The sequence below is a fragment of the Perca fluviatilis genome, chromosome 22, assembly GCF_010015445.1.
Source record: "Perca fluviatilis chromosome 22, GENO_Pfluv_1.0, whole genome shotgun sequence".
NCBI lineage: Eukaryota > Metazoa > Chordata > Actinopteri > Perciformes > Percidae > Perca > Perca fluviatilis.
In genome coordinates, this window is record NC_053133.1 from 16,047,084 (window position 1) to 16,068,760 (window position 21,677).

At 41.7% G+C, this 21,677-nt stretch overlaps 1 protein-coding gene across 10 annotated transcripts in view; it reads left to right on the plus strand.

Annotated features, from left to right (window-relative positions):
• The first annotated feature begins 987 nt into the window (after positions 1-987).
• Positions 988-21,677, plus strand: part of atp8a2 (ATPase phospholipid transporting 8A2) — a 55,230-nt gene continuing 34,540 nt past the window's right edge. The window contains exons 1-22 of one of the 10 annotated variants that reach the window (XR_005637927.1): positions 988-1,247; positions 4,007-4,114; positions 8,767-8,944; positions 12,415-12,514; positions 13,709-13,807; positions 13,944-13,989; positions 14,216-14,256; positions 15,657-15,730; positions 16,216-16,285; positions 16,712-16,839; positions 17,097-17,208; positions 17,585-17,753; positions 17,871-17,998; positions 18,100-18,177; positions 18,586-18,674; positions 18,965-19,009; positions 19,235-19,307; positions 19,523-19,711; positions 19,787-19,836; positions 19,933-20,002; positions 20,089-20,173; positions 21,338-21,477. Coding sequence is in view for 9 of the 10 variants with exons in the window: in XM_039789439.1 (XP_039645373.1) it covers positions 1,205-1,247; positions 4,007-4,114; positions 8,767-8,944; positions 12,415-12,514; positions 13,709-13,807; positions 13,944-13,989; positions 14,216-14,256; positions 15,657-15,730; positions 16,216-16,285; positions 16,712-16,839; positions 17,097-17,208; positions 17,585-17,753; positions 17,871-17,998; positions 18,100-18,177; positions 18,586-18,674; positions 18,965-19,009; positions 19,235-19,307; positions 19,523-19,711; positions 19,787-19,836; positions 19,933-20,002; positions 20,089-20,173; positions 21,338-21,477 (2,115 nt within the window). In the remaining variant the exon portion in view is untranslated. Of the gene's footprint in view, positions 1,248-4,006; positions 4,115-4,987; positions 5,205-7,310; positions 8,042-8,766; positions 8,945-12,414; positions 12,515-13,708; positions 13,808-13,943; positions 13,990-14,215; positions 14,257-15,656; positions 15,731-16,215; positions 16,286-16,711; positions 16,840-17,096; positions 17,209-17,584; positions 17,754-17,870; positions 17,999-18,099; positions 18,178-18,585; positions 18,675-18,964; positions 19,010-19,234; positions 19,308-19,522; positions 19,712-19,786; positions 19,837-19,932; positions 20,003-20,088; positions 20,174-21,337; positions 21,478-21,677 lie in introns of those variants that run through there. The other 9 variants (XM_039789439.1, XM_039789440.1, XM_039789441.1 and 6 more) reach the window with 9 other exon arrangements.

The window sequence follows — 21,677 nt, forward strand, 5'->3', positions numbered from 1 at the left end:
ATTGAGAAATGATCTTTACAATTTTCTAAACCCAATTAAGTTGACCTATTGTTTTGTTCTACGAATTGTCGAAACCCAAAATATATTTAATTTACAATAGTTTAAAACTAAGAAAAGCAATAAAACCTCACAATGAATAGGCTGAAACCAAGGAACCTATCATTATATATTTATATTTAGGTTGGAAAGAGTAATGTTTTGGCATTTCTGCTTGACAAGCCAAACCCACATGACCCTGGCTGCAAATTACATTTGCTGCCGCTAGGGTACGTCTAGATTTCTAGGCTAACTGAAAGGACTATCGAAATAGTTGCTATGTTCTGTTACTTGACTAATTGATGAAACAACTAATTAATTCATGTCTAGTTTAATGTGATTAAGAACAATAGTCTCGAATAGTACACATCAGAAGAAGTAGCCTATTACCCTAATTAAAGTGTTGTATAACTTCCATGATATCCTACAAATACAGAGATATGTGTAGGTGATACTTCTTGATATATGGTATTTTTTAAATGCTTATTTGGCTTAAAGTAAATACAGAAAGATAGATCTAATTGCGTCACAAAAAGAGTAATGTGGGCTATTTGCCCTTTTGTGAAAACAATAGTGGTGACAGGCAAAAGATGTGTATGTCTTCAGATCTAGTAAACTGTGGCACTATTAACGCAGTTTCCTCCTCTTAACTGTTAAGCTTTTCTGGGCTGTAAATGGTTGTGTTAAAATATTAAATGTTTAAAGAAATAAACTGTGGCAGCCTATTTTGCCCAAAAAAATGTGAAGTAGCCTTTTAATGAAGTAGCCTGTAACTTTTAGCGAATGTGGCTAATTATATCTACAACTGTATCGTTACATGATTAAATTGCAAAACAGATCGTGACAGGTAAAAATCGCATTTGAATTAATTACACTGAATATTTATTACGTTCCCCTCGAGTCTTTATTACGTACTTTATTTCGAAAACAGTGACCGGAAGTAGCACATTCTTTATTCCGCCTGACTGTCTGGATCGACGTTATCTTCTATACGTTACTCTGCCGTTACTCTGCGGTCCAGCCGAGAAAGAATGGTCCCTGAGCAGCAGCCGCCGCCGCCGCAGCCTGAGCCCGAAGCAGCATTCCCCTGCTCTCGGTGAGCCATGAGCATGCCACCGCTCCGGCCTCCTCGTCCAAGCTTCATCGACAGTCGTTTACCACCAGCAAGATGTATTTCAACCGGAGGGCCAAGAAGATACACAGTGAGGGAGGTAAGCTAAAAAAAACAAAAACAAACAAACCCCGTATTTAATCTTTGGTCAATCGAGGTTCCGCTCGCCGCCTAATTAATCATCTGTCACCGTCAAATCGTATTTATCGGGTTTATCTCAGTGTTGATAACAGGCCTGTACATATAGAGGGTATAGCGGCCTGTATAATATACTCGTGCGTATTTGATATGTGCTTGGCATAGTAACGGTCTCGGTGTTGTCCGAGACTGCGACATGCATGTGGGGTGATTTGCTGTATCGGTATTTATCCTCCAGTCTCGCTCTTTTTTTTTTTGGCACCAATTGGGGATGCAAGGGCAAGCAGACTGCAAGTGTCTGCTTCAGGTAGTGCCGTATGTCCTGTTTAGCCTATATATTTATTATAGGCCTATAGATAAGTAGAGGGATCCGTGCTGTGCCTTAACATCACGAAAAGATAACAACATATGTAGGCTATTCTTGATAGGATGAATGTGCGTCTGTTGTGTGACCTTATCACTCCTAATGGAATGTAGTGTATTTCCCATGGCATCATTGGTATTATATAATGTTGTAGCAACAGCCTCATGTATCTAGACTTCCTGAATCGCATCATATGGGACATTTTCGTATGGATTTTCTCGCCTTAGTCATGCCATATCTAAATATTAGAAGGAATATAAGTTTTTTGCATTTCAAAAGTCAAACCCAAGCTCATATAAATCAGCCCAATAACAGCCTATTACCTCACAGACTTAAAAATCCACGTGACTGTCTAATGAGCGCTCCTTATTCTGAAACCGTCCAGAAATGAATCTGACCTGACCCGAAGGCCATTCACATCCAGAGCCTGTATTTACATCTCAGCTTTTTACAGACTCATGTGTTGGAAAGAGATGGTGAATGGCTGTTAATTTAAATAAATAAATCCCCCATGACAAACTGTACTTATTCTTTGGGAGAAAATGCACAACCACAGTCTGATCTGCTGGCCACTGAGCAGCTCCACTGGAGCAGTTGGGGTTAAGGGCCTTGCTCAAGGGCACCTCAGTGGTGGTAGTGAGGGAGGGACAAAGCGCTGTTCTTTCACTTTCCCCACCCAGGTCTGGGGATTGAACCGACAACCTCCCGGTCACAAGCTCGCTTCTCTAACCTTTAGGCTACCACTGCCCAGGAGTTGGAGAGAGGATGGGGATGTTTGAACACAAAGCTGCATCGGACAATTTCACACATGGCAAACAGACATCGGATTGTCCTGGAAGAGAGGAGCATGTGTTTGGCTCATCCAGTGGCTTTTAATAGTGACTGGCACGTATTGTAGGGCTGCTTTGCTGCAGATTCCAGAAATAGAAAGCAGGCAAATTGTGAGCAGAGATGAGCGCCAACTGGGCCACACTGTCTTCAGGCCAGACTTTCCCAGATATGTATTTGTTGTTAAAAGAATAATACACCACTGGATCTTTTGACACTGGGGCAGCACATTTTGACCAGAAGACAGGTCAAAGCCTTCACAGCACTAGTTTCAAAAGGTAAAAGCATACGTTTTTGATAGTATAGTGACAAAAAAAGTACATAAGTCTTGCTTTTAGCCATCATATTTGTATTTTTCGGTCAATAGAATATCAGATGGCCTCACAAATGAGCCACCCCAGTTGTTTGTTTTACATGTCTATTATATGATATTGATCTATCCATGCGGCTAGAGCTTCTATTATGATTAGTTTTCTTCTTGTTTGTATCAGATCAGTAAATGTGGGACTTTCAGTAACTCCAGTGGAGACTTTTGGGGTTTATGGGGTCTAAAGTTGTGTAAGCGTGTTTACCAGTGCCATATTGAAAGCATGGGTGGGTAAACAGGATGGATGTGGAGGGTTAATGCAGTATGAGTGTCAGACTCAGTATGTACATGTGTTCCCTCCTGGATTTGCATTGCTGCCTTTACAGTAATCTCTTGGAGCCTGACCTCTTGATTCTTTGCTCCAATTAGCTGCCATATCCCTGGAGATGACGTCTGCAGCTACCAATCTGTCACATTTACTCAAAAATTCCCAACCACATCCACACATTAGTATTTGTATTTGTTTGTATTTAAGAAGACTATAAATAGTAGGTGATACGAACTCCAACATTAGAGTATTTTGTCATGTTTCTAATAGCACCTTTAACACACAAGTAGGCTGCTCACAAACACATAAAGCCCTTCTCACATTGGTTGAGAAAGCACATTGTACCTCAGAAAAAAAGGTATTTTAGCATTCTGTCACAATATGGAGCTAAACAAACTGTAATGAAGATGTCTTACAGTTTTTGCAGATTGTCTTGGACGGCTTATAGGATTTATATTTAAATGTAAGGGCACATCGTGTCCCTGTGTTGATTGAGTGTAGTTTATGCGAGTCATGCAGCGCAGCCAACTGTCAACAATACATCTGTTTTGAAAATATAATGAGTGGTCGTCATGGCTGCCAAGCCACTGAAGATGCCATTTGGGAGATAGAGAGGCCTAATTAATTGCAGCAATGATGCATTTACATAAGTTAGACACAGGGGGGCACTCCTGCACAAGCTACAAGGTTTTGGTCAAGTCCATGTCTGTGAGCATCTCTTCAGGCCTACAGGCAGGCATGAATCCCATCTCACAATTAACGCTTCCAGCGATTGCCACATAAAAACACATTAACAATTCCGTTGTTGTGTGCCACAGTGTGCGGTATGTTTATATTGACTTCTTGTCTTGTGTGTGTTGTTTTCTCCTGCCGCGGCCTCTCTGGTGCCCACAGAACAGTTAGTGTTGACCACCATTAGGCAGGAGGCTTCTGAACTGCAGGACCCAGGCGAGGGCGCCGGCGCTACCATGCGTGCCTGCCTCACAGACCGGTTTGACAAAAGTGAGTTTTCTCGAATTAGACTGGATGACGCCCCATTTGTGTCCAGAGTTCCAAGGTGCATGTGGCCAAGCGGCCAACAATTAGGAGCAGGTGTTTCCCAACCCCTGGCCCTCAAGAGCTACATTATCTAGTTACTTACTAGAGTGTCTCTGGTTCTTATCTGAAAAGGTTAAGACATGATATTTCTGCTGTGGACCCTGAATAATCTGTAGCTCATTGGGGCCTGGAGTGATGAATGCTGAACAGGCATTAAACCTTTTAACTGCATGTGCTTGTAGAAAGTGCGGTGGCCACTCATGTCAGACCATGCTGATGAAGACAGATCGATATGCACTGGGGTCTTCAAGCTAAATTTTCAATGTAAACACATGCATGCTGTTGAACACAGCACATGCTTGTGTGGACATGGCATGCCTGAATAGAGCATGTACATGAACACTGCTGCATCTGTGTATGACACATAAGTGACTGAGCTGGATTTAGAGAGGAAACAGGGGAGTAGCAGCATGTTGGGGCCTTGCATGTTTTTTGGCAATAAAAGGTGTGTGTGTGTGTGTGTGTGTGTGTGTGTGTGTGTGTGTGTGTGTGTGTGTGTGTGTGTGTGTGTGTGTGTGTGTGTGTGTGTGTGTGTGTGTGTGTGTGTGTGTGTGTGTGTGTGTGTGTGTGTGTGTGTGTGTGACGGAGTGCCCATAAAACAGTGTCAATGTGAGTGTGTATGTGCATATGCGTACATTAGTGTAATGTGTGTTTGTGTGCGTGCTGCAGTGTCACCTGTAGGATTAGCAGGTTATGGATTAGCAGCAGGTGAAGTTGCAGAGCAGACACAGAGGGGATTACCATGCTTGTTCACTTGGCTCGTAAGAGGCTTTCTTGCCTTACTTCTTACTCTGTTACGGTGGCAAATGGACCCACTGGGACTGCTTGAGGGTAGGTCAACCAGGACCTGCAAATGCTTGAAGCTAGGTCAACCAGGACCTGCAAATGCTTGAGGCTAGGTCAACCAGGACCTGCAAATCGGGCCTGCGGGTCACCTAGGAGACCAGGACAGCCATGGGACGTAGGGTTCACCCAGACAGACGACGCCCTGTTGGTAATGCTTTTCTGACAACACAGCAGGGTTGTGGGCTGGACAGAAGCATGTGGGGAAAGATAACTTATTCTTTTAATTGGCCATGTTTCCAAGTGAGGAAAACAAAACATGCTGGGATAAAATATGCACAGTATATGTAAGATACTCTGATTTGCCATGCTCATTTCAGCTCTCGGCGGTGTTTAGAAGATGTGAAGTGCATCTCTATTAGACATGACTTAATTAAGCTTCTCCAAAAGTTATATTTGTGCCAAAACACAATTCTGGCAGTTGCGCTACTTAACACAGTTGCTGACGGAAGACACCATGATAGTGACTGTTTCTTGAGTGAAGACTAGGGCACAGCACCAAGGCAGAGCGTCTGGTTAAATATGCTCTGCCATACTGGAAAATGTAGATGAATTATGCAGTCTGTCTTCATCCATTATTCAGTAGCCTAGCCTGCTTTTAACAGTGAAACTTTGGCTCCAGGCCAGGGCAGCTTTGGTTCAGCCCAAAACCAAAAGTTAATACTCCATATTAAGATACTATGAAGCTTGTGATTAGTGACATCTTCTTCCAATGACATACATGATGGATTTAATTGTTTGCATTTTCAGGCTGCATTGCCCTTGTTCTGCTTACTCAAACAGGTGATTTTTATCTGCCCACTGTGTAAAATGTGTTTGGTTTAATAGGCTTCTAATGCCTAGTATTCATGTTAGAGAGATAGTAAAAGGGCTATTAAAATGTTCTATATATGGATGGAAGTTTGGCTAATTAATGCATTAGATTGTTTTTAAGAAAGGGAACACTTCTTGCTTTGACCTCACCAACCAAATGGGTAGCTGGTAGAGTCTTGCTAGCAGGGTATGAGATCAGTGTTTGTTGTGGTCAGATCAGTCTAGTCTTACCTGTTCTGACCGCAGGTTATCAGACCTATGGTACCTGTACGGCTAGCCTGGGTGCTTCATGTGTAATTGACCTGGCTGTGCTCTGCTGGGGTTTGCTGCTGACTCATCGGTGGCCAATCAGTAATGAGTTACGGAGGTGACTGCGCCTCTACTCCATCAGGGATGAGTAACTGATGCATTGATCTTCTCAGAAATGAATCACAGCTGAAGTGGGCTGCTGAGAAATTGATCGTCTTTGAAAGGTAGAGTCTAGAGAGGTTAAAAGGTGGAGGTAATGGGGGTGAGGAGTAAAATTTTAAAAAGAGAGAGGAAAAAAAAAATCTCTGTAAGAACAGAAGTAAGCAAGAAGATATAGAAAAAGTAGTCAATTCATTAGGCAGGAGAAAAAGGTTTAAAAAGTAAAGAGGACTGCTTTCTGACAGAAAATGAAAAATGACATTACAGGTAACAATGTGCATCGCCCTTCACTACCTTTTACCTTGTATCACCCTTAATCATTCGCAATCATAATCAGTCACTCGCTATCTTGATTGAGTGCCATTTGCAGTGTGGAGTGCTGAGCTGTGATTGTGTCTTATAGCTGTGTAGGTCCAGAGGTAATAGCCTGCTTATTATCATTTTGCTTGGCTCGACTTTGACCCGTGCTCTCTGCCTTGTGCCTTTTTGTGTTTTTTTTTTAATGGTGTTCTCAAGATCTCATGCAGGTTTCTTTTGCAATGGTATAATGGCAATGAAGTATACTACAATAAAAAAAACTAAAAGTATACCTCTAATAAATGCAAAAACTAAATAAATGCCTCCCATTTAAATAATAACAAATAATGTAATTATCATAGCTGTTTCCTGTAAACACACACATCCTAATGTCTCTTTAAATAGAAAAATGGAAGTTTGATGTGTCAATAGTGATAATGGCACATCCAGGAGATAAGCCTAACTGTTTTTTGTCTGGGTGGTTTTACAATTCCTCGCCTACTTTAGAACAATAAGCTTGAGTGGAATATAATTATATTTTGGTTATTGATGAGGGGAAAGAATGACCCGGATTGTAGTGCTGCGGAAATTCAATCTGCTAAACCCTGGCAGTGCTTATTTGTTTCTAAATTATTTATTCAATTAGCCTGTTGTTGTTTTAACTTGCAGCCTCATACACACACACACACACACACACACACACACACACACACACAACACACACACAACACACACACACACACACACACACACACACAATGCACAGATGCCAAGAACTGAAACAACTATCCCACACAAAAAATTAAGCCTACAATAATCCCATAATACAGTTTACCATATATTAACAGTTAAGCACTACAGGCACACTTCAAGGACTTGTGGGAATAGATTTATCAGAATAATGAGTGACTTACTTGTGGGTTTTCAGATAAATGCATTCTAGACAATATTCTTATATTGTATCTCATTACTGGAGATGCAGTGTGAAACAATTATCTGCATCTATGCAAACTAATGAGAAAGAAAACCTGAAGTGAGTGAACACTGTTGTTGCACAGGCATCACAGTGGAAGGGAAGCGACATGAAGTGATCTCCTGATGGATGGTTCCTGCTTTAGGGGATGTTATTTGATCCATCTGCCTGACCACAAGAACTTGAGGCGATATCAGGCTTCTGGCCCTTTAAAAGTGGAGTCCCGGCTTTGCCCCTCCGCAGCACTGAAGGAGCTCCATATGGCTTCCTCTTGTTGTCTGCACTGGCAGCAGTGAGTCGCTCAGTCGGCATCAAATAGAGGGAGGAGATCGTTCAAATCGCGCCCGATAAAGGCTTCTCGAGGCGGCAGGTGGCCAGATGACACGGCTGCGGAGCTTGGCGTGCCAGTATCTTTCACCAGGGCCGGGAGCTTCCTCTTCAGCAAGGCCGAAGGAGGAGAGAGGAGGCACGGGCGTGCTGCATCTGTCCTCGCCCAGGTTCGCCGTTGTTGCACCAGCTGAGTAAACTGTGGCGTCCAGACCTGTTTGCATTGCTCTCACTAACCCCACAATGTATCTGCAGAACTATAGGCTACATACACATTATCCCGTCATTAGGCGCAGTCGAGGAGGAAAAACGTCCCGCTCCTGGAGCTCATGCGGGGGTGAATGAGCGGAGATCACGACGCTTTAAAATGGTTGGAGATGAAACAATGCCAGGCGGGCTGAGAGGCAGGGAGTCTGCAGGAGAAGCGTGTTCCATCCTATTCTGTCACTTTTAGGGGTGATCATTTTTTTTTACCTTAATGACAGCCGGGATGTGCGCCGGGTCTTCTCTGTGTTACATGTGGACAAGTTGACGTGCTGATAAAACAGACAAACTCGGTGTGTTTGTTCGCCATTGTGCATCCCTCAGCACATCCATTATACGCGGGGGGTCCCGTGGGCGTCGCGAAACGCGCGTGTGCATTGACAGTACCTGCATAATAATACTGAAAGACAAGGGGGTGTTTATAACGGAAAACGTCATTAAATCGACCCCGGCTTCAGCAGACATCAGCATACAGTAGCCTCTAGTACTAATTGGTCGCCTTCGCTTTTGAACCATAAACCACGTCTCCCGTATATGTGTGTCTCTCTCTCTCTCTCTCTCTCTCTCTCTCTGTCTCTCTCTCTCTGTCTCTCTCTGTCTCTCTCTGTCTCACTGCCTCGCACTCACTCAGCCTCGCCTCTCTCCCATCAATCCAACGGTGCAGGAGCTGCCTGCTCGTCCGGCGGTTACCGCAAGGCAGATGATGAGATGTCCGGGACCACTTCCCAGGCGGATCCCATAGACGCCACCGCGCGGACGGTGCTGCTCAACCGGCCACAGAACACCAAGTTCTGCGACAACCATGTCAGGTAGGTGTCACTCTGGGCTTTTACCGACAGAACGTTTTGTCGTGATGCATGTTGTGTGGCTTGTGTCATGCACTGATTTGTACTGTGTACACTGGAAGTCAAATAGTAGCCTACTTGATGAACAGCCAGTAGACAGAGTAGATCAAAAGTAATTTCATGTTTTAATTGTTTCCCAGAAGCTTTAATGTGTGCTTAATTACCATAGCGAAGTATACATGTCACCAGATTTATGAAACCTCTGGTCATCTTATCTGATACTTTTTTTGTTTATTTTGTGTACTCAGAGGGTGATATATTTACTTTAGTACAAGTTGTTTGCCTGTCTGAGTACAGAGTGCAGGGTCCACTTGTAGGGATTCTGTGTTTTGCTAAAAGACACTTAAGCATGGTGGATATTTGCTGAGAGGGGCTTTACACCCATGTTGTCAGGTTGAAGGACAGCCTGTTAAAGCCCGTTTAGCCATGTCTTTCTTTCTGGCATGCCATATGCGTAGTAGTAGACTTTGGACCACTGAGAATTTGCTTTTCTTCTTCTCTCCCTCTTAAACATACCCCTTTCTTTTAGTTTTGCCTTTTAATTATAGTAACTTAAAAGAAAAACAAGATTTTGTATAAGCTTTAGTTTCACAATTACTACAATTTTACAGGTGAAACTATATTGATAAGGCTATTTAATAACTCACTTATTAAGTTGCAACTCTGCAGCGCCGGGAGAGGCTGATGTATGTCCCTGCCTGAAGTCCACTTCAGAATCTCAGTGTTGAAACGTGTTTGGCTTAACAACTTAACATGACTGTGTTGTTTAATCAATATGTCCTAATGAATATTTAAGGCTGCTAATGAAAGTAAAGTAACTACACTTGCAGGCATTTACATACATTTCAGAAAGCGCCCTAGCTGTGTCTGATTTCTCCGACTTTGGAGGTGTTTTGTGGTCATGAAAAAGTATCATTATTTCATATATTGTGATGTGTCTTGGTGGCCCCCTGTGGTTCAACCATGAATGTCGGAGTGACTTTTCTGCTTCAAGTTAATCTGTCATGAGAAGTGCAACGACATGTACTGAAGTGGAGAATTCTTGTTTATAAGCATCGTCCCAGCTATCATCTGCACATTTTATGGATTCTGTTGTGGTTGTAAATACTAAGTCGCAGGCATGTACTGGAGTTTGAATTAGGCAGATGCCAATTTAATTTGTCCCCTGTCCGACCTTTTATTATTCCTATATAACTGTGCCTGGCGCCATAGTGAGCACTGGGCTCATGTTCTGTGAGTTGAAGGCTTGTCAGTTGACATTCAGTGGTCTGCCGTTACTGTCGGGAGATTTAATTTCACTTTTAAAAGAGCCTATTTCAGCTCTACGAATAAGATTAAGGCAAGTGCTCCCTGGCTCACCTGATTGGATCACATGTGGTGTTCTGCCCCTCGCTTTATGCTGATTGGAGAGTCAAGAGCACTCTGGCTCCAGAGCAGTGCCCTCTGATGTCCCTGTGTTCCTGTAATTCTTTAGTCGATGTTTGAAAGGTTCAATAGCATTATTGATTTTTCTGAGATTAAGGCCTTGTAGCTTTTATCTGTGTACTCTCCTCCTCTCCACTCTCTAGGTCCTTTTTACTTCCATATTTCATTGTATGCAGTTGTGTTTATACTGAGCATTAGTGCTGCTCTCCTGTGCATAGATGCAGCAAAGTAACCTGCATGCTGTGAAAAGACATGAAATAATGGAAATAATCACACTGAGCTGAATCAAACGTTCCATTCTAGTGATACATCAAAAATTAAATCAAACCTGTCGCAGAAATTAAAACTGACAATTGTATTTTCAACAAATCTACCTGCCTGTGTTTTGCTTGTGTTCTTCCACTTGGAGGGATGACTCCTCTCTGACTTCAGCCCAGTGTTTTCTTTTGGCCTGTAATATAGGAAGAACACTGACCTTTTTTAATAAAAAACATGACAAAGCCACACAGCAGCAGGGGAGCCTCACCCCTGCAGCTAACAGCTGCTAACACCACCAGCAAGTTCGACATCTATAGTATGAAAAATAAGTGAGTGTGAGTGAGAGATCAGTTGTCTTTGATTAGATTAAGGCATCTTTATCTGCTGGATCATAGGTGTAGTATCACTAACTCGGAGGTATCCAGAGCATTAGGGTCAGGACACTGAGTGTGTGTGTGTGTGCGACAGACTAACAGCTGTTGCTACTCTGTTTTGTGTGTAATGTCACGCTCTTTGTAGTTTTGTGTCTGTGTGAGTGAGGCAGACGGAAAAAGCAGTTACAAGTGTTAAGGAAAAACTCCGGAGCAGCACAATTCATTCACATACGTGAAGAAGGTTCGGGAGATTAATGACTTACACAGAAGCATTGAACACTCAATTGAGGAGACAATTAGGCAGGCAGTACAGTTTACCCACAATGTTTATTGCGCAGTGCCGTCCCAACTCTCTGAAGTTCCTGTCTTCCACACGGTGTATTTAAACTCATGCTGGAGGCGTTACGTTTAGCTGAATTTTAAACAAAGATATTGCAGTCGCCGTAAATGCAGATACTAAAGCCTAGTTCATATCTCTCTCTGGAAAGTATGCTGAAGTGTGACTGGCCCACCGACCTCCAAAAGGAGACCGTCCTAAGACAAAACATTCCCTTATCATGTAGCTGCCTACGTAGACACGTTGGATCTGTAGATAGACACACAGTTATACAGGAAGAAGTTTGGTTGTTAGAGACTGGCCAAATATTCTGGTCGCCTGAACTTCGACCAATGAATGACCTAATGTTGTCTAAACTTTCCCTTTACATCATACCACACACACTACCACGGATTCATCGCCTAGGAGTTTCTGAACAGTGATGGAGGTTGTTGTTTTTTTTCCCACTCAGTGCATGCACTTGATGCACTCACGCACATGCACAAACACCCACAAACGCACAACATCCATTACACAAATGCCTTTTGCAGAAGCTCCTACAGTTCACAGAGAGCATAAAGGAAAAAACAAGGCAGGCCTTGACTTGAAGGTTGACTTTTTCTGTTTTTTTGTAGCCTCCTCTAAAAGCTCTTATGGTAGCTCCTGGCTATAACAAGGCTAATCAATACAGTTGTCTGATCAATGCAGATGATTGACAGACAAGTTGAGGTCCCCCACCTATTTTATGGGATGCTGGTTCTAAATTTAGATTGCTGGATTTAAAGTATTGGTCTATTTATAGGTGTGATGTGCGTGCACCACATAATGGCTCTGTTTGATCTCTCTGACCATTATTGAGTGTTTCTAATAGATTTTCAAGTGCTGCAATATTAAAACCTAAATGGAGTCTGTTAATCATTTACGGTAATGCTGTTTGAGCATGTTTGGTGAAAACAATCATTAACACACAATTTATTCATGAATTCCTATTTTTGCTAATGCACTATCTGGCTCTGCCTCCATTTGCCTCAAGTTTCCTCTCTCCTTGTCTTCTTCTGCAGTACCACCAAGTATGGGGTTCTCACCTTCCTTCCCCGGTTCCTGTATGAGCAGATCCGGCGGGCTGCCAACGCCTTTTTCCTGTTCATCGCACTCATGCAGGTAAACCCCAGGCACAAAACACTAACAACAGTGATCAGCGCTGTTGGCTCGATGTGCTGTTTGGTTTAAGTTGAATTGATTCTTTGGCCCACACAGGCTTTATATGACACATCCTGAAAAGTCTGTTCTAAAACTTTTCAGGCCCAGCTATTTTTGAAATACCGAGTTATGGATTGTTGAGAGTTGTTGTCGAGATGGCAAAAGTTAAGATTTGGTACTTTTTTTTTTTTTTTTTTTCAGAAAGCCTGAAGGATCAAAGTACAAGATAATATGAATCATGAACATTTCACCAAAGTGTCACATCACAGGCTTGTGTCACAATGAATATATCAATATTATCATTATCATACTAATTGACTCATTTGCAAAAAATGATGTACACATTTTTATTCATAATTTTCCTTACAACATGTTTAGTCCTAGGGCAACTTTTAGACTGTTTCTAAGAAATTTGATCATTGGAGATTAGGGTTGGTCATCGTTTGGATTTTAACGATTCTGATTCCAATTCCGATTCCGATTCTTCCTTTCGATTCCGGTTCTTATCAATTCTCAATTCCGATTCTTTGAGGGGTGGAGTTGAAACGGGTCACATGCCTATTTTCACAAATAAGAGCAAAGTTTTATTTTGATTCAAAGGTGGTTTGCAGTTTTACAGCTTTTTCAACGTAAAATAAAGCCACACTAGAGCGCCGCTTACTGTGCTCCATGGCTGCAACACAACAAGCACCTGGCTGCTACAGAAACCCAAACTTGCGCTTGTTAAATTGGGAAGTGATGATCGGATTTGAAACCAAATCCTCCAAACGATTCCAATGGAATCGTAATTTTTGAAACGATTCCGATTAGGAATCGGTTCTCGATGCCCAACCCTATTGGAGATAATTACTAATCCCACTCTGTAGTTGCTATCTGATTGGTTGACAATATTGTCTTCTGGGAGAAGAAAACAGGCACTTGTTTTGTTTTTGACTCTGTGCGAGCCTCATAAAAAGTTGCACTGCCTTCCATCATGCTCATCCCCCCCGCCCCCCCCCTCAAAGATTCATTATACAGTACACTCACTATACACCAATGCCTTGTCTAATGTTTATCTGTGCCATCACAGTATCAGTCCATTATGGGTGCTTTATGCTACTCAACCCTCCCTATCAGCAATGATTTCTGAGTGCTGCCTCTCTTGACTCTTATTAGCAAATCCCTGATGTATCCCCGACCGGTCGCTACACCACACTGGTGCCACTCATCTTCATCCTCACTGTAGCCGGGATCAAAGAGATGATAGAGGACTATGTGAGTACCACAGTACCACATGCTATATGGGCTGACTTTTTTTATTTTTTTTTTATTTTTTTTTTTAAAGTGTAGGAGATAGAGACATCATATGCTTATCTTAAAAGCTAATGCATCTTTATCTGTGTCTTTACAGAAAAGACACAAAGCAGACAACACAGTAAACAAGAAGAAGACAACAGGTATCGTCTGCGTGTCTGTGCTTGGTAATGTGCATCAACTGTCGGTGCGCTTTTTCCATGAGTGTGCTTGCGTCTATTTGTGTGGGTTTTGTTTTTCTTTCATGGCTGAGTGAATGGCTGTTGTCTGTCACTCACTATAGTGCAGGCCCCAGACAAAAAGTTTATGAATACTGAATGAATGCTGCTCTATAGGCTGACTGATGGCTGTGTTGTCCTTGTCTCTCAGTGCTGCGCAACGGAGCCTGGCAGACGATCATCTGGAAACAGGTATCCCAATCATCACAGACTTCATCTTTGTTGCTCTCTCACTCATCACTCCTGTGCTTTGCCTTCGCTTAGTTTTACAATTCAATTTAACATACTTTATTGGCATGAATGATGTAAAATAATACTGTAAGAAGCATCTAAGAAGTGCTATCTTAAAAGATACATTTCTTCTAAAAATAGAAAACAATAGTAGGTAAATTAGCAAACTAAACATTGAAAAAATAACGTAGATATAACATAATGCAATTAGGCTTCAAATGCGGGAACAGTCATAAAACAATGGTCTAGTTTTGTAAAATTGGGAATTCACATAAAATCTTTTGCTGTATTTTATTAAATGGTTACATTTGTCTCAATCTCACCTGTCGTGAAGTTATTCCATATTCATGTTCCACTTCTCGTGGCTAGACTGTAGTCACTCTGGTCAGGGTCTGTCTGTGCTTTGGGTTCCTGACAGTAGAAAGATACTCTTCCACTTAGTATTTATAATGTTTTAGGGTCAGATAACAAGTGTTAGTGGGTGATTTGTTTCCAAAATTCCACATAGGCACATCTTGTTTGTTGAATAATTAGGTTTTCTGCAGTTCATCTGAACCAGTGAGTCTAATGTCCTTTTCACACAAAGCTTTTTCTTCCAGTGCAATCTCTGCCAAGTTAAAGTTGCCTATACAAAATGAACCCTCAGTACAATGCATGTTCACTGTATGTTCTTGTACAACAAATGCACAACTATTTTCTTGGGATGTGGTCTTCATCTTGAATGTACTCATTAACTCCAGTCCAGCTGTGTACAGTACGGTCTTGTTCCAGTAGGTCAAATCAAAACAAATGTGAGTTCTTGTTATGTGGTGTAGAGCAGGAATGTAGCCCTTTGTTATTCAGGGTCACAAAAGGTGAAGGAATTTGTTCCAGCTGCCCTGCTAACTCAATTATTTTCAGGTTAAAGAGAGGGGGTGATAAGTAGTTGAAATGCTCAATTTTCTTGAAAGGAGAACCCTGAAAGTGTCATAGGAATTGTTTACCAGTTTTTTTAAATGTACTATTTAAAGCTACAGATTTGTAAAGTTAATATTGAGTGGCTTCTCTTTTCTCTGCTCATTCTCTCTCTTATTTACATGCTTGCACTCTTTACATCTCATTCTGGTATGCCTCTGTTGCAGCCTAATCAAGAGTTAATGCTATGCACTGCTGTGCTCACTGTCTCTTTGGCTCAAAGTCTTCTCTCTCTCTATTGGCTGCCTCTCGGGTTGGTCACTAATTAACCAACCTCATGTTTCCTCTCTCTGTCTCCCTCCCTTACCCCTCCTATTACCCTTTACCCTCTGCCTTAACACCCCTCTTCTTCTTTCTCCCCACCTTTTCTCTCTCATGCTGTTGCACTGCTGCATCCTGTCCACAAGGTGGCAGTAGGAGACATAGTGAAGGTGACCAATGGCCAGCACCTTCCGGCTGACATGGTTATTGTGTCCTCCAGGTCAGACGTCCGTGTGTATGAGTGTGTGTTTGTGTTTGTCAGCGCGCATATCTATTTGTGTACATTTGTCTGTATATGTGTTTTAATCATTTGTTGTGTTTTATACTACTTTTTAGGACTGCAACTCATGATTATTTTCATTATCAATCAGTCTGTCGATTAGTCTGTTGATAATCATTTAGTATATAAAATGTAATGATAAAATGCAATCTGAAATTGTGGGAATCTAAAGTAGCGTCTTAAAATTGATCAACAGTCTAAAACCTCAAAAGCGTTCTTGTCAATGCCATCATCATGTAAAGCAAGCAAGCAAATATTTATTGTTGAAAAGCAAATATGTAATAATAATGATCTTAATAAAGTTATTATTAAAAAGACAATTCCTTAATTGATTATTCGATAATTCGAGAATTGTCACTGACTGACTTCCTGACGATTATTGGATTAATCATTTTTAAGCATGTTTTGATCCATCTTCCCCACAGCGAGCCACAGGCCATGTGTTACACTGAGACCTCCAACCTGGATGGAGAAACCAACCTGAAGATCAGACAGGTATGACACATAGCTGTCAGTTTGTCAGATTTCTCAATGCATGGATTCTGCACATGGTCAGCAAGGAACTTCATATTTAGATTTTAGTAGAGAGTATGTGTTGTTATTAAAAGCATCTAATACGTGTTACAGTTAAGATGCAAATGAACAAATTAATAAAAGATGTCAAACATTTTTTGGCATTGGCTTAAATGACTCTAGATCAAATGAAACCTTACTTCCTAACATTTGCATCCACATTGGTCATGCATAAGATCTCATCATGTTTTATGCAGTTCTCTTTTTATCTCCTATTTTTATTAGTGTTTGACCCGTTTTGCTTTATGAACATTGCTTTTCTGTAATGTACTTTGTGATAATCCTGTTTGGTAAAAGTGCTCCTTCAATAAACTTTCCTTGTCTTGTCATGTTTATTTTTTTCCCCAGGGTCTCTCGCTCACAGCTGCTTTTCAGACCCTGGAGGATTTGGTTGCGCTGTCTGGTCGTTTGGAGTGCGAAGGCCCCAACAGACACCTGTATGACTTCACTGGCACACTGCGGCTGGAGAACCAGAAGTGAGACAGACAGACAGACATTTACACAATTTAAAAGTCAACTAGAAAAGTGAAGGTTGTCATAGTGAAACATTTGCTTTCTTGATAAAATAAAATGTACCAAGGGTTTTATAAAGTATACTATATTTTCAGTCAAATAAAGTAAAACTTGAGAAGTGACTTGAAGAAAGAAAACTTTGACTCACAAATGCTGGTTGCCCTAAATTTGCATTAATTTCTCATGTTTTGTTGCTGATTACCTCCCTTGTTCTACTCAGTCCAGCTCCCCTGGGTCCGGACCAGGTGTTGCTGCGCGGCGCCCAGCTCAGAAACACGCAGTGGGTTGTGGGAATTGTTGTCTACACTGGCCATGACTCCAAACTGATGCAGGTAAACTCAGTGTCTTGTCAGATTTGTAAAAAAAATCCTGCCTTCAAAACAAGTTTATTTTTATATTTATTCATTAGAATATTCCTTCCTTGTGAACTTCATAGGGATAATTTAGAGCTTTTAAGTTAGTGATGCATTTATAATTGGGAGCACATCCAAGTCCCAGTGTTTGGATTGCTCACACTCTTCTGCCAAAAATGATTTTGTAATTGTGTATGACAAATTGAATTAGTTAAGCAAAAGTGTTTTTAAAGGCTGCTGCAAGTGGATTTCTTCCCAGAGAAACCATTGTAACTCAATGAAACTGTGCCATCACCCAGCAGCATCTTGATGTGAGTGTCTTTGTGTTGTATTCATTGACCTGTCCACCTGCTAGAACTCCACCAAGGCACCACTGAAACGCTCTAATGTGGAGCGGGTGACCAACATGCAGATCCTGGTCTTGTTTGGCATCCTGCTGGTCATGGCCCTGATCAGCTCTGTGGGTGCCGCCATCTGGAACAAAGAACATACTGAAGAGTCCTGCTGGTACCTGTCCCGGGCTGGTGAGAATACACACAAACATACCACGTCATAACCTGTAACTTAAGTCTTGGTAAGAAATTGGGATGAATACACAATAGAAGGGTCAGTAAATGAGTGAATATTGTGTGTTTATGCAGGTGACATCTCCACTAACTTTGCATATAACCTGCTGACGTTCATCATCCTGTACAACAACCTGATCCCCATCAGCCTGCTGGTCACTCTGGAAGTGGTCAAGTTCACACAGGCCCTCTTCATCAACTGGGTATGGTCCATGTGTGTTTTGTAATGCATGTTTTCAAATTAACTTACTGTAAGTAGTCAAATATTCCTGATCACGTTGTTTGCTTTTTGCTTTCCCCCCAGGATGAGGAGATGTACTACGCAGAGACAGACACACCGGCCGTGGCTCGAACGTCCAATCTTAATGAGGAACTGGGCCAGGTCAGTTCCTATCCCTCCTCATAATCAGTTGCTTTAGGATGGAAAGATAAGATAAAAATGTTTTGTCTGTTCACACAGAAAATGTTCTTGCATCGTCTGCTCCAACAATCAAAAGATAACATTAAAAAACACAAACATAAAAAAAATATCTGTATGGTCACCCAACAAACTTCTGACACACCTTTCCGTCTCTCGCTCACTCTCTCTCTCACACACACACACACACACACACACACACACACACACACACACACACACACACACACACACACACACACACACACACACACACACACACACACACACACACACACACACACACACAAAGTAGGAATGCCCAAAGTTACCGTTGCATACACGTGAATCATTACATCTGTCTTTCCATTACCTGTTGTCTGTCTTTTCCAGGTGAAGTATCTCTTTTCCGACAAGACAGGAACACTGACCTGTAACGTCATGCACTTCAAGAAGTGTACCATTGCGGGAATTACATATGGGTCAGTCATCTATTTTTTTTGTAAATTCATTCTTGCCTCTTAGCTTTACCTGTAAAAGGAGCCACATACTAAAAGAAAATGAGCTCAGAATGCCACTGAATGCACTTTAGCACTGAGTAACCTTTTAATCTCTAATTGTTTAACTAAATCATCATCTTAAACTAACTTGTAATGAAGAGTTAGCTGGTATTAATTCAATTGATTGAACTCTTGCATGCTTGATCAAATGAACTAACCAACTCACCGACTGATTGATTCCTTTTCCAATACAACCTTAATCATCACTGCAGCCACTTCCCTGATCTTGACTGTGATCGTTCAATGGAGGACTTCAGGTTAGTGACTTTCTCATCTGTATTCCCCTATCTGATATTCTTTTCTCCATTTTAGGCTCTGCATGTTTTGAGAAATCAATGTACTGTGTAGAGTATGTGTTGATCAGAAACATATACAGAAAGTTGACTAAACTCAGACTGAAATGCTATTTGAATGCCAACAAAATATCTCTACACAATATTAGAATAACTCCTGCCATAAATGTATTTTCTTTTGTCTCGCAGCAATCTGCCGCCCGCCAGCAGTAACTCTACAGAGTTTGATGACCCAACTCTGGTCCAAAACATTGAGACCCATGTAGGTGTCACTGAAGCTTTTCTTATATTGTTTTTATTTGAAGCAAAAAGCCCCAAATGACAAGAGGATGCTGTTAAGAACCATGTCCACTCTCTCTGTGTGTGTGTGTGTGTGTGTGTGTGTGTGTGTGTGTGTGTGTGTGTGTGTGTGTGTGTGTGTGTGTGTGTGTGTGTGTGTGTGTGTGTGTGTGTGTGTGTGTGTGTGTGTGTGTTCAGCCTACATCACCTCAGATCTGTGAGTTCCTGACGATGATGGCAGTGTGCCACACCGTGGTCCCAGAGAGAGAGGAAGACCAGCTCATTTACCAGGCCTCTTCACCAGATGAAGGAGCGCTTGTCAAAGGGGCCAAGGGGCTCGGCTTTGTGTTCACTGCAAGAACCCCGCATTCAGTCATAATTGAAGCTGTAAGTGTGTATCTGTGTGTTTTTACTGAGCTGCATTTGCAAAGTTAGGAGCTGACATTTTGTTGTTTATTTCAGAGAGAAAAAGAGATGAGCTATGAGCTACTGAATGTGCTGGAGTTTTCCAGGTAATACTCCCATATATGTTCTTCACAGCCAGTAAATAATTCTGTTACATAAGACTGTAGTGTGTTTTGAAACTGAACCCACTGCTTCCTTCACAGTAACCGTAAACGCATGTCTGTGGTGGTCAGAACCCCCAACGGGAAGCTACGGCTGTACTGCAAAGGAGCTGTATGTTTATCTCATTATATCTGTAGTTCATCACTCAAAATGTCTTTGAACTTTTTTCATTAATGCTTATTTTGTTGTTTTTGCAGGATAATGTCATTTTTGAGCGTCTGACTGAGGCGTCCCAGTACAAAGAATTAACTCTTGCTCATCTGGAACAGTTTGCTACTGAAGGTAAAAAAAAAAAATAAAAAAAAAAAGCAGAGAGGGAGAGGAAGCCATAGTTGAGTTTCTTTCTGTTTAAAACATACTTGTTTATTTCACTGGAAATCCATTTATCTTTGTGTTGACGTCCTTACTCTTTTACTCTGACTCAACTTTACATTTATTGCTCTGTATTAGTATTATAAGCCTTGTCTTGGGACTGATCTGAATTTAGGTAAATAAATCAGAACTATCCTTCCTGAGACTACATCCACACTAATAAGTTTTTTTTTTTTAAGATTATTTTCTGGGGCTTTTTTTTAGTGGTAGTTGATAGACATGAAAGGGGGAGAGAGATGGGGGATGACACGCAGTAAAGGGCCGCAGGTCGGATTCGACCCCGGGTCGCTGCAGGACTCAGCCAACATGGGTCGAACGCTTTTACTGGGTGAGCTTGAGGCCACCCCGATACGTTTTCGTTTTAAAACACATAACTTTTGCTACATTTATGCCTAGCTCCCACTACTACTCGGGTTACGTTTTAGTCTGGACGGGCAGAAACGGAGACCTTTTTATAAAATAAATAAAAAAATAAAAAATGAGAACGCAGAAATCCACATTCGCTCCTTGATTGGGTTTTATCAGTACGTGTCCTTCCCTCATTCATCACGCTGCTATCATGTGACCCTTTTCAGGAAGAAAACAAACAACATCACCCTGGACTACAAGTGGTTAATTTCTACTTTGATAACGAATTAAAGCCATTGCTGACCTTGTTGTTTATGCTAGCAGCTGTTGTGCAGTGTAATTTTTTGTTTTATAATGCTACGACTGCCTACATGCGCAAGAGGTGAGCGATAATTTGAGTGATTTGCAACAATTCCCATCTCCAGCTGCGTTATCATCCTTACACACGCGTGCCCAGTGTACGTGAATGGTCTGTGAAAGGCGCTGTCGGGCATGTTATTTTGGACGGGGATTAGCTCTGAAACGGTGCGCTTGTGAGGACAGAGATCATTTTTCTTTTAAAACGCTGTTTTATAATAGCCTATTTCCTCCTATTTTATAGTAGTTTCCTCCGTTCTATCTGGTTCTTAGCGCTCCAACCACCCAACCACCCAGTTAGAAAGGTAATCTATTCTCCATGACACCACTGATCGCATTGATCGTCTTATTGTCCTCCCACACGTCCAGGGCTGAGGACTCTGTGTTTTGCCTATGTGGACCTGGAGGAAGATGCCTACCAGGAGTGGCTGAAGGAATACACTCGTATCAGTACTGTACTCAAAGACCGCGCTCAGAAACTAGAGGAGTGTTACGAACTACTGGAAAAGGTAAATGCACCATCCCTTTCACTGTAGTGATGTGTATTGTTGATCTCCAACCTTATGTGAGATGTCTTGAAATAAAAGCAGAGACCTGAAAATTTTTCATGTCATAACATTTTTCCTGATACAGACTCTCCCGCACACAGACACACACTTCATGTTTGCCAGCAGGTGGCAGAGTGGCTCCATTGATTCCCACTCTTCAA